This window comes from Nelusetta ayraudi, unplaced genomic scaffold (assembly GCF_046127955.1).
Source record: "Nelusetta ayraudi isolate G7.1 ecotype Tasmania unplaced genomic scaffold, CSIRO-AGI_Nayr_v1 ptg000050l, whole genome shotgun sequence".
Classification (NCBI taxonomy): Eukaryota; Metazoa; Chordata; class Actinopteri; order Tetraodontiformes; family Monacanthidae; genus Nelusetta; species Nelusetta ayraudi.
In genome coordinates, this window is record NW_027466100.1 from 2,792,019 (window position 1) to 2,807,336 (window position 15,318).

Below are 15,318 nucleotides of genomic sequence, written 5' to 3' on the forward strand. Positions count from 1 at the left end.
CTTCTCCACCCCTCCCCCTCCCCCGCCCCACACCCCCAGTCATCTACGACAGCTGCCCTCAGGCCATCGAGGCCGGAATCTGGTGGCCCCGGACGAAGTTCGGGCTCCCCGCAGCCGTTTCCTGTCCCAGGGGAACGCTGGGTATGTTGTTGTTTGTCCCTCGTCTATGCTAATTTCCCGCCAAATTAGCATAGAGCAACGCGAAGCCCTGAAGCCATCATCCAGCCTCACTCTCCCCCTCCCTCCCTCCCTCCTCCGTCCGTCCACCCAGGCACGGCGGTCCGGCACTGTGACGAGCACAAGGGCTGGCTGCCTCCCAACCTCTTCAACTGCACCTCCATCACCTTCAGCAAGCTCAAGCTCCTGGTGTGTAGCTCGTCGCCTCTCCGTCCAGAGCGCCCACGATCGCGCCCCTCGTTTGGGAACGATGTCAAAAAAATACAAGTGTGAAGTTGTGCTGTGGGCTTTCAGAGGCAGCGACTTTCTTTTTTGTCGCCATCTCAGTTTAGCTTTCAACAACATTCTGTGTTTGGCTGGAAGTTGTGCTGGAGCACGGCGGAGATAAGTTTTTGGACACCTAATGTGTTTGCGATGTTCTGTACTGCACTTAAGAATCAGTCTGTTTGTCCAGCTCACAACTGGATGCTTCAGCGAGATGAATTATCCAGTTCAGAACAAGAAAAGCTACAAGAATTGAGGTTTCCATTTCCAATCATTTCCACGTGGGCCTCTGATGCAGCCAAACCTTTTGAAACCACACACGAAAAAAATTCTCTGGCAAATATTTAATCACAATAATTGGGATTGAGTCAAATTTTAAGGGTGTTTCTCCTTTTTCTCCACGGCCGTACTGTAGAATTTAGTGTTGGACCAGCTTAAACATTTTTGACAAAAGTGAATTAAGGTTGAGCGCTTTAAGGCTTCTTGCAGGAACGACGGCCGGTTTGATTTTTTTCATTCATTTCTTCCAGTCGGACAGGTTCTACCGCAACGCATCGCTTCTGGACTCGGGCAACGTGCCGCAGACCGCCGCCCTGCTGGCCAACGCCACCTCGCACACAGAGAAGTACTACGGCAGCGACGTGAAGGTCGCCTATCGCCTCACGCGCTCTCTGCTGCAGCACGAGAGCAACCAGCAGGGCTTCAACCTGACGGCCACGCAGGACGTCCACTTCACGGAGGTGAACACGCTCGAGCTCCGACTGACCGGCGCCGCCTTTTTATTTATTTACGTTTCTTTTTTTTGGGAGTCAGCACAGTTCATGTGTTGGAGTACGGAAGAGGATTAGGACAACAATAAGAGAAAAAAAAGTGCAGGAAGGAGACTTTTTGTCCATAAATATTGAAAATCTGTGAATAACGTCAAAATTTCCATCTTAAAGAGGACATTTCGAGATTAAAATTGAAGTTTCAATTTCGAGTTTAAAGTCAAAATTTGATTTTGCAAATCAAGTCGAAATTTCAAGATTACAGTCGAAATTTTATGGTTTGACTCCGGATAACGAAAGTGTGTCACAATGCTTGTTCACCGGACATTCATCTTTAATCACGAAATGTTGATTTTTAATCTCCACATTTCGACTTTAATCTCAAAATTTCATCTTTATTCACAATATCGATAATCTCAGAATTTCAATTCATTCATGAAATCGAAACTTTGAGTTTAAGCTTGAGATTTCAACTTTATTCACCAAAACAAAGCTTCAGCTTAAAGCTTGAAATTTTGACTTTTATTATTCAAACTCGAAACAGAAACAACGAAAAAAATCCTCCTTCCTGGAATAATTTTTTTTCCCTTCTTCTGGCCCTCGTCCTCTCCTCTCCGTAGCGGAGAGGGAGGCGGCTCTCTCTCCTGCTCGGTCTCTTCAGCCTCCTGCTGCGTAGCCGCAGGGAGCTCATCACACTTCGCTTCCCTCTCGCGGCCGCGGCCTCCTGTCACACGCGACTCTGGCTGTTTCCTCGCAGAATCTGGTGCGCGTGGGCAGCGCCATCCTGTCGCCGGACACGCGGCTCCACTGGGAGATGATCCAGCACTCGGAGGGCGGCACGGCGGCGCTGCTGCGACACTTCGAGGAGTACGCCAACACGCTGGCGCAGAACATGCGGAAGACCTACCTCAGCCCCTTCACCTTCGTCACGCCGCACATCGGTGAGATTTCGGCGCTGTGTGGTGGAATTGTGGGGCTTTTCTTGTGGCCTCGCAGCACGACACAACACCCTGTGAATTACATCCGACTGTGGAAAATCCTGTAACAAGTCACAGGAGACCCACTTTAGAGGAGTTGAACCGATTGACACGTTACAAATAGAAGCACTGCCTTTCATACAAGAACAGTGAAAACAGTGAAAACGTTTGCTTCATTTACCCCAATTTCTTCTCCTGCGTTATAGCATTTCTCTCAATTATGAAAAATAATTGTATTTTCCTTGTCTAAAACGGTTGATTACAACCAAAAAATATTTATGTTACGTAACATACATGAGTAACTATTAAAGATATTCATTCATTTAGAGATGACAGTAATGTGTATGTGTACACATATATGTAGATGTATTGACATGTGTTGACATACGTATGTTTAGATACATACATACACACACATAAAAAACATACATACATACATACATTTATACACACACATACATACATACATACATAATATATATGTATACAGTATATACTGTACATACATAAACACATTACAAATAATGAACATTATGTTAGATATATTATGTCATTTACATGAACATATATTCCAGACATAAATTCTCTAATCTGAAGTTTCTTCTAGTTGCTCCTCACCTGCTTCTAAGGGGAGACGATGTCGCACATGCAGGAAATGTTAATGTCAATTTGCCCTTTGAAGCAAATTGTTTTTGCACACTTGGAGCCATACAAATATACATTTCATTGATTTGATAAGACGCTGAAGCTTTTAACTCATTCAGTTTTGTCCAGTGAGTCTCTCTAACGCTTCCTAGCATTACAGACGCTGCATGATGGAAGAATTTTAAGACTTGATGAGCAAAAACGTGTTCAAACTGAATCTCCCTGTCTCTGTGCGCCCTCGGCGCTTGAAACGCAGCTCTCGGACTTGGCACGATCCCTGTGATAGCCGAGCTTCTTCAGCAGGTGTTCCCAGGTCTCCTGGGCTCACATTAAAGGAGCTGCGCGTCCATGTGTGTATGTTTTCTCACGCAGTCGTCTCCGTGGACCGTCTGAAGAAGATGAATTTCGCCGGAGCCAGACTCCCGCGCTACCAGTCCCTCCGGGGCCCCCGTCCCGCAGACCTTGAGACGGCTGTCACGCTGCCAGACTCGGTCTTCCAGCCGCCCGTGGACACCAGAGGACACAGGCACCTGGACGTGTTCCCAGAATCCTCTGCGAGAAACGGCTCGGCCAACAGGAGGAGGCGGCACCCGGATGACAACCAGCAGGATGCCATCGCCAGCGTGATCATCTTCTACAGCCTGGCCTCGCTGCTGCCCGAGAGCTACGACCCGGACAAGAGGAGCCTGCGGTAGGAAAGATCCAAGATCTTCTGAGATCTGAGAATTTGTTTTCTGGGTTTCTGCTCGGTGGTGGTGCGAATTCAGATGGAGGGCTGGAAGTGGAGAGTAAACCTATGGAGGGAACTGAGGAGAGTCCCTATTGTACAGACCTGAAGCCTGTTTTAATATGTCAAGAACCCACTCAGCTCTCTAGCATACCTCTGATGAAGTGATCGCTGCAGGCATTAAGAGACTACAGCGGTGTTCTGTCAGCTTTTTTTTTTTTTTTTACTCTTTTCACCTTTGCGAATAACAACCTTAGGAACTCACAAAAAAAGAATGCTTTTTTTTCTCAGTTAAAGGTCCAGTGTGTAATATTTAGCCTGATTTATAATTTTTATAGTGGAAAAAGTTTAACACACTGCGCATAAATACATGAATAAAAGTGTATAATCACCATACAATAAGAGTCTTTTGGTTTTCCTACCCTTAGAACACTTCTCATATGAGAACTTACATCTTTCTATGGAAGCCTGATGTGGACAATCCAGGTCGCCTGACAGCCGCTTTTCATAATTAGTGTGAACACTTGCGCCTTCAAATAAACCAACGAAGAAGAAGGTGGACGAGGTATCCAGGCTTGGTTGTGCAGGCCGCCATAACTCAAGGGGAGGGAAGAGAGAGTGAACGAAGTAATGTGAAATGTAACCACTCGATGTCGCTGTTTCTTCTCCGAAATCTCCAAATATTGCACACTTAACATTTAAACAAGCTTCTGTACACGACACAAAACATTGGCATTTTTCCGTACGGCCGATCCTCAGCAACCTGCCCTCAATCTGAGCCGTGTGGCGTCATGTGAAAACACCCTCCACCTCCGGTGGGGTCGACCCTTTGTCAAAGCTTTCCCTCCACTTTGCTGCAGGGTGCCGAAGCGTCCGGTCATCAACACCCCGGTGGTCAGCATCTCCGTCCACGACAACGACGCGCTGCTGCAGCACCACCTGGACAAACCCATCACCGTGCAGTTCCGCCTGGTGGCCACCGAGGAGCGCTCTAAGCCCATCTGCGTCTTCTGGAACCACACCATTCTGTGAGTTGATGGCGCAGACACAGAGCGACCGATGAGTGCCCCTCCTTCACCTGGCGTTGTGAGTCACCCTCTGTGTGTGTGTGTGTGTGTGTGTGTGTGTGTGTGTCGTGGCAGTGCCGGGAGGGGCGGCTGGTCGGCCAAGGGCTGCGAGGTGGTGTTCAGGAACAGCACTCACATCAGCTGTCAGTGCTACCACATGACCAGCTTCGCTGTGATGATGGACATCTCCAGGAGGGAGGTGAGTCGGCCGTCACATTGCCCTTGGTTGTTTTTTAAAGCTTTTATTTTTGTACTCGCTCTGTGTCAATCAGTACAAATACTTTGTTACAATACTTTAGGAGGTTTTCCAGGTTTTCTGATGACTTTTTACTCTTGCGCCCCACATTTGTGCACAAAGTATTTTTCACTTTTTACATTGGTAAAACGTACTCATTTTATGTTTGAAAGACACAGATTCTGTTCAAAGTAATTCACTTGTTATTATTTACTATAGTTGTTGTGAACTTGAAGTGGGGATACTTTGCTGTTTGTGTGTAGTTCCATAGAAAAGTGGACGATATTTTAGTAGTACCTCGGGTTTGGGGTCAATAGCTGCGTTTCCATAACCCCCAGAATTGCGCAAAACCTAAATATCACAATAAAAAAACTGGTAATGGAAACATCTAAATTTCAAAAAACCTCTCAAACATCGCTAAAAGGTTTTTACGCTCTCATGAGGTTTCAGACGTATCGATTGAGAGGTATATCGCGAAAGTGTCATGGAAACCCTTTTTTTTTTTTCACATTTACGTGTCGCCTGACGTGACGTATGGGGGTCATGTGACCAGTTCACGTCAAGTAAAAATGGCGCGTTATGTTTGGACGGAGGAGGAGACGAAATGTTTTCTACAAGTCGTCAAAGAGAAAAATTTAACAACCCTTCAGGACCGCACACAAACGTAAACAAACAAAAGCAAACATTTTTCTTGTAAATTTCGCACGACGACATTTCACGAGAATTACGGCTCATGCGCTTCACACCATTCAATGGAAACACCTGCAAATCGCAATTGTACTTGTTTTGGAAATATCGCTTTTATTTTGTGAAAAATTGTAATGGAAACGCAGCTACTGTTCAGTACGTTTTCAGGACAGAGAAAAATAAACATGTAGAAAATAGCATTGGTTATTGATATTAGAAGTGTCAATGTCTAATAATTGATCACTGATTACAGTTTGGTTGTGCTGCTGTTGAAAAAGAAAAAAAAAAATATGAAATTGAGAGTAGAAAAGCTGTTAAAAGAAAAACTTTTAAATTTAAAATGATCCACATATGTATTTTGTCCTTAATGGCAAAAAACAGAACCTGTACTTTCACTGTAGTAAAAGAGTTGAATCAGTACTCTTAATTTTACCAGTTTTTTTTTTTTACACAAGTATCCGTACTTTAAGTCCAGAATGTGAATCATTTTGTCTCCCCTGCAGAACGGAGAGATTCTGCCCACCAAAGTGCTGACGTGGAGCACGGTGGGAGTGACGCTGGGCTTCCTGCTCCTCACCTCCGTCTTCCTCCTCTGCCTGAGAGCCATGCAGTGCAACAAGACCAGCATCATCAACAACGGAGCGGCCGCGCTCTTCTTCTCCGAGCTGGTCTTCGTCCTGGGCATCAACCAGGCCGACAACCCGGTAATCCCTCCGGGGGTTTTTTTTTTTCACTCTCTGTCCGTTCTTCTCTGTCGTCGCCCTCGCGGCTCCTCACTGTCGCCGTCTCACCCCGGTTGCAGTTTGTGTGCACGGTCATCGCCATCCTCCTGCACTTCTTCTACCTGTGCACCTTCTCCTGGCTCTTCCTGGAGGGCCTTCACATCTACCGCATGATCAGCGAAGTGCGAGACATCAACTACGGGCCAATGAGATTCTACTACCTGATTGGCTGGGGGGTGCCGGCCTTCATCACAGGTTTGAGACGCAGAAACACAGCAGTGAGGAAGAGGAGGAGGAGGAGGAGGAGGCTGGGAGAGGGATTTCAGAGGGATTTGTGGCAACATGTGTATTTCTTTTTATTACCACTAGAGAGCGCCGCTCAGCATAGCATGTAAGCCAAAACAAAAACAAAAAAACACACCCAACCCAAATGGCAACTCTGTAGTTTAATGGTTGTATTCAGCATCATTTTAGCCACTGTTAGCATTTGTATATATGCGAATATCATGATATTTGCATGTTTTCTGAAGTTGCGCTGCATCTGCCTGCTCCAGGGTGTAGTTTGCGTCTCACTACTTCTAACTCTGGTAGGGCAGCTGTTCCTATGGGCGGGAGGAGGCAGAGATCCAGATGCAGTAACGTGTCGCTGGTCCATCTCTGTAAACTAAAGGATAGAAAAGTCTCGCAATCAACAGGCAGAGGGAGCTAATGTGATGTAACGCTCTACCCCAGTAATAATATTACGAGAGCGTCACAACCAATTTGTTCTGTTCTGTTCTACAATTAAAGCTTGTAAGTGTAGCTGTTGAGAACCATTGTTAGAAATGATTAAATAATGTTTCGTTCGTGACAGAGATTCATGTAGCGACGCCAGTTTGGCTGACATCTCGCATCTCGCATCTGACCGTTTGACCCAATCAGTCAGGATTTTTTTTTTTTTTTTTTTAAGGAGACAGATCCGGAGATATTGGTGAGAGCTGTGTGACAAAATGAGAAACTGTTAATGAGATGTGTTTCCATTGGTAACAAAAACATCTTACTGGTTGACCCGGTTCAATTACACTCAGTTACCTTCCAGGCTTTTCTGCAGAACTTCTGAAAAATACCGTATGCCTCTGGAGCGATGGCATTGGACACAACCATGGAATAGTTTTAATGGCACACATCAATGGTGCTCCGTCTTTGTGTTCTGTTGGCAAAGTTAGCAGTGGAACATTGTGGGATGTCATTTGTGCAATTGTTACAGAGTCACTTCCCAGAAATGAATGATCAAAGCTGAGACTTTTTTTTATCCTCAAACAATGACCCTTTATTCCTTCCGACTCTATAAATAACCTCTGGGAGATTCTCAAAGACCTTCCAAGAAGTAATTCAGGAAGAATAAAAAAAAAAGCAAGATATCTGGTGTTGAAGCGACTGTCTGTCTGTGCCTGCAGGTCTGGCTGTGGGTCTGGACCCTGAAGGCTACGGGAACCCAGACTTCTGCTGGCTCTCCATGTACGACACACTGATCTGGAGCTTTGCAGGACCCATCGCCATGGCAGTGTCGGTGAGTCCCTGACAATCACCCCTGTGTCAGCCAGCAGCGTCAGCCAGAGCTGTTGACTTGGAGCACAAAAGCGCCCGGCGCGGCTTTAACTCTGTCAGTTGATGGTGCTGAGTCATAACGACGTCATCGGAGCCGCAGGTGTCGCCTCAGGGAACAGTCCTGCCGCTGACGCACGGGATTTGTTGTCAGGCTGGTGGAAAGAATCCTGTTGAATCAGTGCCGTCGCATTGATGCGGTTTCCTGATTGTCTGCAGATGAACATCTTCCTGTGCATCCTGTCATCCAGAGCCTCCTGCACCAGCAGAAGCCACAGCATGGACAAGAAGGAGCCCCGTGTGTGAGTGTTTGTTTGTTTGTTTGTTTGACCCCATCAGGGTCAAAAACACTCCCATTGTACACATAAAACATGTTAGTCCATTAAGGAGAATAGAATGCATTAGTTTATTTTCAATTTATTTTCAATGCAGGCGTTTTAGAAATAGTTTGTCCTAGTAAAGCAGGTATAAAAAGGCAAGCATAGAGAATAAAAACAAATAGAATTAGATATTAAGAAAATGCTAATACACAAAAAATACCAGTTTAAATACTGGAACCATAAAAACACTACAATTTATATTTATAACAAAACTCTGTGGCATTTGATGAAAAACACATATTTGGCCTAATATCAAATCAGATCTGAAAAGAGCCTACAGTAATATATTGATAAACTATAAAACATTGAAAAATATTTCTTCAGTTCAGCTTTGACTTTAAATACCGTAGATCAAATAAGACAAAGCTGATATAAATATAAATTTGAGGTCATTCCATTTAGAAATGAGGATGAATCATAAATATTTAAGTTCATGGATATTTGTTTTTCTTTGAGTATTAGGCTTGTATTTTTTTCTTATTCTTATTTTATTGACGGCATCTGTGGGGTTTTTTTTCTTTTTTGCTCGAATAAAGAATTCAATCAATCAATCATTAATGTCTCGTCAAAAAAAAAAAAAAAAATCTGAATTCTAGTTTCTAGTTTCCCACCATTTATTCCACGTCTCCCCTGCTTCATGTGATCCATGTTCTGCAGCTCCGGCCTGAAGACAGCCGGTGGCGTCCTCCTCCTGGTGTCAGTCACGTGCTTCATGGCTCTCCTGTCTGTGAACAGCGACATCATCATCTTCCACTATCTGTTTGCCGGGTTCAACTGCCTGCAGGTTTGTCCGACAACTTGTCAGTGACGCAGCTTGGGACGGGTTGCCAGGTTTTTTGTCTTGCTGACCCTCTCCCCGACCTGCTCTCCTCCCTCCAGGGCCCTTTCGTCTTCTTCTTCCGCATCGTCTTCAACAAGGAGGCCCGCAATGCCATGAAGTACTGCTGCAGCCGCAAGCGTCCGGAGCACATGATCAAATCGAAGGCCGCAGTGAGTCCTCGTCACTCCCCCCCCCCCCAAAAAAATTAGAAAACAGAAAACAAAATCTGATCAAATACACCGTTGAGCCAGACACCCTGCAGATGTGGAGCCCGACTTTAGCTGCTGCTGACGCCCACTTATCAGAAATAAACACTGACCTGAGAAGAAAAAAGTCATTTTTAATATAAATATTGTTGTTGAATTTGACTTTCTTGACATCCAGGCACAGCAAAACCTTGAAGTTTGTGATTTTGTTGGCGATCAAAGGTTGACAGTGCATCAATTGGACAGTGAGAATAACTACAACAGTGGGAGGAAAAGTATTAAGACCTGGATTCAAACTTTCATAAAGTTTTTATCAAGCATTTTCAGGAAGCCCTACAACATCATTTTCACCAGTTCACCTTTTTGTTTTTTGGTTTTTGTTTTTTGTATTTTAGTAATAGCACTTTGCAATGGTTTGTTTGATCCGTCGCCACCAGATGGCCCCGCAGTTTATAAACTGGCATCGTGGAATCGCACGTGACAACAACCCACGTTTGTCCCACTTTGCCTCGTCACTCTCGCTGTGTGTCCGAGCTGATCTTTGCCGCTCTGTCGTCTCCGTGGCCTCCAGGGCTTCAAGTGCAACACCAACTACATGGACGGCCAGCTGTACCACCTGCCCTTCGGAGACTCCAGCCTGTCCCTGAACGGCACCATGCAGAGCGGAAAGAGCCAGCACAGCTACGTCCCCTTCCTGCTCAGGTAGCCTCATCCCGCAGTGTCTTCTGAGCCTCCTGCTGGGAGGACGGGAGCTGCTGCTGCAAACTCACTTCCTGTGTCTCCCCTCAACTCCCCGACTCTGCAGGGACGACGGGCTGAACAACAGTCAGGCGCACATCGCTCTGAACGACCACACCTCCCTCTTCCAGGAGACTAAAGAGCGCCTCCGGGGTATTTCTCCGCTCTGGCACCCCCCCCCCCCCCTTCAGATTCAGTTTTTAGGTCGTCTCATCGCATCCCCAACTCACCTCCTCTCGCATCTCTTCTCTCCGTGTCCAGACTGCGACAGCGACTCGGACAGCGACCTGTCCCTGGAGGACGACCAGAGCGGCTCCTACGCCTCCACTCACTCCTCCGACAGCGAGGACGAAGAGGGGCCTCTCCCCCGGGAGGAGTGCTGGGAAAGCCTGGCGTCCAGCGCGGGCAAGAGACCGCCGGCGTCGCAGGGTGGGTCCACACAGCCCCGTCTCAGCCGCACTCACCTGCCGCCATGGCATCGGAGCAGCGCTTCGCAACTGGGGGGTCGTGGAGCTGTTTTGATTGGATCGTGGCTTCGTGGCCAGTTACCCTCTCACCCCCACTTTTTTTAATGATTTTTTTTTTCTTTATTTGGGGGAGGGGTCATTTAGTTTTTATTGAGTTGGAATTTTTGTATATAACAAACAAGAAATGAACATGAAGAACTTGAGACAGATGCAAAAATATCACAGGGGAAGTAAAAATTCACAAACAGAGATCCTGTGAAGAAAGTAAGTTATGAAAGCAAAAGGGGGGCAAAGAGGTGAGTAAAGACATACAGCATCTACAAGTGTATCCGAGGTTACTTGAAGTCTGGTCTGATGGTAGAGATGCATGTGATCCATTTTTGCCAGTTTTCAAGTAAATACCTCCTTTTGTGTTCTTCGGTTAAAAGTCATTTCTTTCCATCACAAAGACACTGTGCTCAACATCACCCCATTCATCGACACCAGTGCCTCCCTCTTCAGCCGCTTCTTAGTTATGGACTTCTTGCAAGCTACCAGTGATATTCCCAGCAAATGGTTGTTGTTGTTTTTTTCCTCCAGATCAACTGCAAATAACCGTTTGAAACATACAGTTGTTTTTGTTGCAAACGCCGTCTCTTAAGAGTTGATGTATGCGTAGCCAGAAATGTGGTTGAAACAGGGCAACTCCAAACGACATGATAATGATCCGCCTCTTTGCTTCCGCAGCATCTGCAGCATTCTGGCTGATTGGAGTATGTTTGGTTTTTCTTTTGGTAAGGAGTGCAGAAATAGCGGGATGGTGTTTTTCCATGAAAAATTCTCTCCACAGTGAGGAATTTGTTCTTTCCATTGTTGTTTGAAAATTTCGCTCCAGGTCTCTTGTGGATTTTGGACGTTGACCTCTGTTTCACCCCCATTTTTGAAGGGATTTTAAAAATGTGCATATTAATAGAGAAAATGTGTGTTTATTTTGCAGGACGCACAATTCAATTCAATAATTCCAATCATTTTTATACTAGACATGATACAAAGTGGGCTTATGTTTTTTATTTTTGTGGAAGAAATTTGGGTGGGACTTGTCCAGGGTGTCACCCTGCCTTCACCCTGTGACAGCTGGGATTGGCTCCAGCAAACCCCCGTCACCCTGAGCTCAGGAAGAAGCAGGTTTTGAAAATGGATGGATAGATGGATGGAAATTTGGGTCGTGACCTCACGATAAGGGAAAAAAACAATATGGTTCCTGAGACTCCACCAGTTGAGGACCACTGCATTAAACTAAGTGGACTGGTTCCAGTTGTAAATGGCAACGCTCTAGTGGTACTCTACAAAGTAACAACAGTGGGACAGAGGCTAAAGAGAGTCGTGGCATCGTGACAGGATTGGTTGTCGGCCGAACAGACTGGCGGCGGCAGGACGCAGAGGCTAATTGGACTGGTTTTCCTGGGCCAGAGGCTAACAGAACTGGTTGGGTGGTAAAACACAATGCCAGCTGGACTGATGACAGGTTGCTACAGAGGCTGAATGGACTGTTTCCAGTGGGACAAAAGCTACGATTGTTCAAACATGTCAGTTAGTCTCCCAGTCGATCAACTTTCAGTTATATAGCGCTGGGTCACACCCAGAGCCGACTCGAAGGACTTTGAGCTTTAAAAAAGAAAAGGGAAATGGTCATAAAACCAACAGATTAGTCCAGAGAAAGCATGAAGTGACTGTGGCTGGGGGAGGAAAACCTTGAAACAAGACGATTGTCTAATTAGCTCGACAACCAAAATAGACAACAAAAAAAAACTGTAGCATTTTGCTAAACACAGTTTAGCATTTTGCTAACCACAGCAGCTCCGGGACTTAAAAAAAAAAAAAAAAAAAAAAAAAAAGCTGCGTTCTGACAGGGCTGTGTGTTCTGTGGCCTCCTGGTGTTCTAGACAACAAGGTTCCGTGGCCCACGGAAAGCGCAGCAGCGGTGAGCAACGGCGGCCAGCTCACGGCAGACGCTCCGGCCCACCCAGAGTTCCCAGACGGCAGGATGCATGACGGCGTGATGCTGATGCTGCCCAGCGTGCCGGGCCTCAGTGCCCATCCTTACAAAGGTAGCCTCGAGTGCCACAAAGTTGCAGATAAGCATCTGCAAAATGTAAGTTCTTTTTGTTTTTTTTGTTTGTTTGTTTTCCTAACACTGTTTTCCTCCACTGCAGGGATTCTGAAGAAGAAGCAGCTGTCCCCCATCGTGGAGAGAAGCTGCCCCACCAACCACGTGCACGGCGACCCTCGGGGAAACGTCCACCACGGCACAGCGTCCCCGCACGGATCCACCTCCAGCGACGGCCGATCCGGGCCGGCCAGAACCTCCCTGCCGGAACAGCTGAACGGCGTGGCCCTGAGTATCAAGGCGGGAACGGTGGACGGAGACTCTTCAGGATCAGAGTGAGTGTCCACACTCGAACACTAAAGAAAAAGTCAATATCGGACATCAATAGTTAAGTCAATCAAATGAGCTCCAGGAGTTCCACAGTTGCAATGGCGCAGATAAATCTGGAGCCCCAAACGAAGCCACATAGGCAGTTAGGGGACTATTTGGAACAGAAAATGATGGTTATTAACTCTTTTCAATGTGACGCTGCCCCTCCAGTTTATAGTCACAGCCCAGGCAGCACACAGGCGTTTCAGCAGTGCATCTGTCTCCTGATCATTATTATCACTTGGTGATCATCCTGTGACAGTTTAGCACCGAGTGGTAGAACGCAAAATCTCAACATTGAAAATCAACGTCCTAAAGTGTGTCACGTTTTTTTAATCGGGTGTCTAAAAATAAATGAATAAATAAATCCTGTAAACAGCTTGAGACTCACCGAAATGACCGTCCGATGATACTTTAGCGTGAGTGGTACAATGCAAAATATCAACATGTCTGAAATTGAAAAAAAAATCATCATACTAAGGTATGTTGTTTTTTTTCAATGTATGTTGATTTTTTTTCCAATGGCAAAAAAAATCCAACAGATTAATACAAATAAATGGATACTGTAAATATGGCTTCCCTGTGTGTGAACAGACGCTGTGGTCACTGCAGTCTACTAACCCAGCCTCTCTGCTCTTCTCCTCCTCGAAAAATCATAGATTTTTATTCTTTAATTTTCTTCCCTGAAGCTCTGATCCTCACTCCTCCATCGGTGTGGATCACAGCCTCCACCCCTGCGCCTCATCCTGCCACCCGCACGCCTGCTGCGTGTCCCATTCGCTCGCTCGCATACTAATTTATCTTCTCTCTCTTCTTCCTTTTTTTGCCCTTTCTTTTGCCCATTCACCCGCAAACTCACCCTGCCCTCCCCTCCGCTCCCCTCCTCCTCGCCCTCCCCCACCCGCCATGCAGCCACTGCAACACCTCCATGTGACTGCGCTGACAGAGGGGGCGTGTCTTTACAGGTCATAGCTCCACCCACCGCCCTCCCCACAGCGGGACTCTACTGTGAGAAGGCAGACGAGCGCATCGAGACGCCGTCACCGTCCTCTGGAGAGAGAAGCGTGTCTGTCTTTCACGTGCGTGCACGTGTGTGTGTGTGTGTGTGTGTGTCCATCCATCCAATGTGTGCCAAACCTCAGGAGTCGCCGGCTCGCTGACTGACTGACTGACTGACTGACGCACACTGACAGAATGAGTCTCATTCTAACTCGAAAGAATCATTTTGTTTACGTTACTTGAAGCAATGCACTTTTTTTCTTTTTTTTTCTTCTTTCTTTTTTTTTTTTAAATTTCACCGCTCAGATTTAGTAGCGGTCGGTCTGTTTTTTTTTTGTAGTGTTTTTTTTTTTATTATTGTGAAGACTGTGGAACAGTGAAGTGGTCACGTTGTTTTGTTTTTTTCATATTTTTTTTGTCAAGGTGGGACATTTATATTCTGATTTGCAAACATTCAGGGAAATTCCTTTTTCTTTTTTTTTTCTCCACGCGTAACTACTTCCTGGTTGGCTCGCTTGCCAGGGCTGTCAGTCTCAGTCTGAGAGCTTCAGGCTCGTCTGCTTGACATTTTCCAAAAGGCAAAAAAAAAAAGAAAAAAAAAAGGTTAATTTCTGGACTTCAAAACCAGGAAGGAAAAACCGTCCGTGTCCTCCGTCCGAAGCTGTTTGTCAATCTCGAGGGACGATTCCAGAGCAACACAGACTCGCATCCCGGGAATCAAAAGAAAAACCTGCAGAAGAAAAACCTGAGAGGGACTCAAATGGACTTTTTCTTCTTTCTTTTTTTTGTAAATCACTCGAGGGCACATTTTTATAGACATTCAAAGCTCTCTCTCTCCTTTTGCATTGTTCTTTTCCCCTCCTCCAGTTCACCGGTTCATCGGAATCTCTGACTAAACTGCTGTATTTTTAGATTAGCCGCAGAGCTCTCGTCGTTTGTAAAATACTGAAGCAAAACTGTGCTGTAATACTATTTGAGGTGTGTTTGAGTTGGACTGTACAGAGTGGCCTGTAAATGAATTTGAGGACATATCTTTTAATGTAAGTAAAAACAACAACAACAAAAAAGTTTTTAGGAGTTGTTCAGAACAAAAAAAAAAAAAAAAAGTCTTTATCTTTTGTCACGACCTTCAGCCAGACTTGTGGTGTTTTTTGGATGCCATTTTATCAACCACGTGTATTTAATGTATAAATCCCATGCCATGAGAATGGACACTAGTGGCTCCAGTCCAGATACCCAAACAGGGAAGTTTAACAAGTTTATTCTACAGCTCCTGTTTTTACAGATTAAAATGTTTTCTACCATTTGCATCATGTCTTTCTTTTCAATTCCAAGAACTCCTGTTATTGATATGCAGCGTCATTTTACACAGTCCGGGCTCTAGCTATGCTAGTGCTCAAG

At 45.6% G+C, this 15,318-nt stretch overlaps 1 protein-coding gene across 1 annotated transcript in view; it reads left to right on the plus strand.

Moving 5' to 3' along the window:
- celsr2 (cadherin, EGF LAG seven-pass G-type receptor 2) overlaps positions 1-15,225 on the plus strand; it is a 71,738-nt gene extending 56,513 nt beyond the window's left edge. The window contains exons 16-34 of the mRNA XM_076037090.1: positions 40-141; positions 272-366; positions 972-1,181; positions 1,966-2,149; positions 3,203-3,521; positions 4,418-4,585; positions 4,700-4,823; positions 6,050-6,250; positions 6,349-6,523; positions 7,705-7,817; positions 8,072-8,154; positions 8,890-9,016; positions 9,112-9,222; positions 9,830-9,960; positions 10,064-10,149; positions 10,258-10,425; positions 12,386-12,550; positions 12,656-12,884; positions 13,831-15,225. Of these exons, the coding sequence (XP_075893205.1) occupies positions 40-141; positions 272-366; positions 972-1,181; positions 1,966-2,149; positions 3,203-3,521; positions 4,418-4,585; positions 4,700-4,823; positions 6,050-6,250; positions 6,349-6,523; positions 7,705-7,817; positions 8,072-8,154; positions 8,890-9,016; positions 9,112-9,222; positions 9,830-9,960; positions 10,064-10,149; positions 10,258-10,425; positions 12,386-12,550; positions 12,656-12,884; positions 13,831-13,852 (2,813 nt within the window). The 3' untranslated portion in view covers positions 13,853-15,225. The remainder of the gene's footprint in view (positions 1-39; positions 142-271; positions 367-971; positions 1,182-1,965; positions 2,150-3,202; positions 3,522-4,417; positions 4,586-4,699; positions 4,824-6,049; positions 6,251-6,348; positions 6,524-7,704; positions 7,818-8,071; positions 8,155-8,889; positions 9,017-9,111; positions 9,223-9,829; positions 9,961-10,063; positions 10,150-10,257; positions 10,426-12,385; positions 12,551-12,655; positions 12,885-13,830) is intronic.
- The last annotated feature ends 93 nt before the right edge of the window (positions 15,226-15,318 follow it).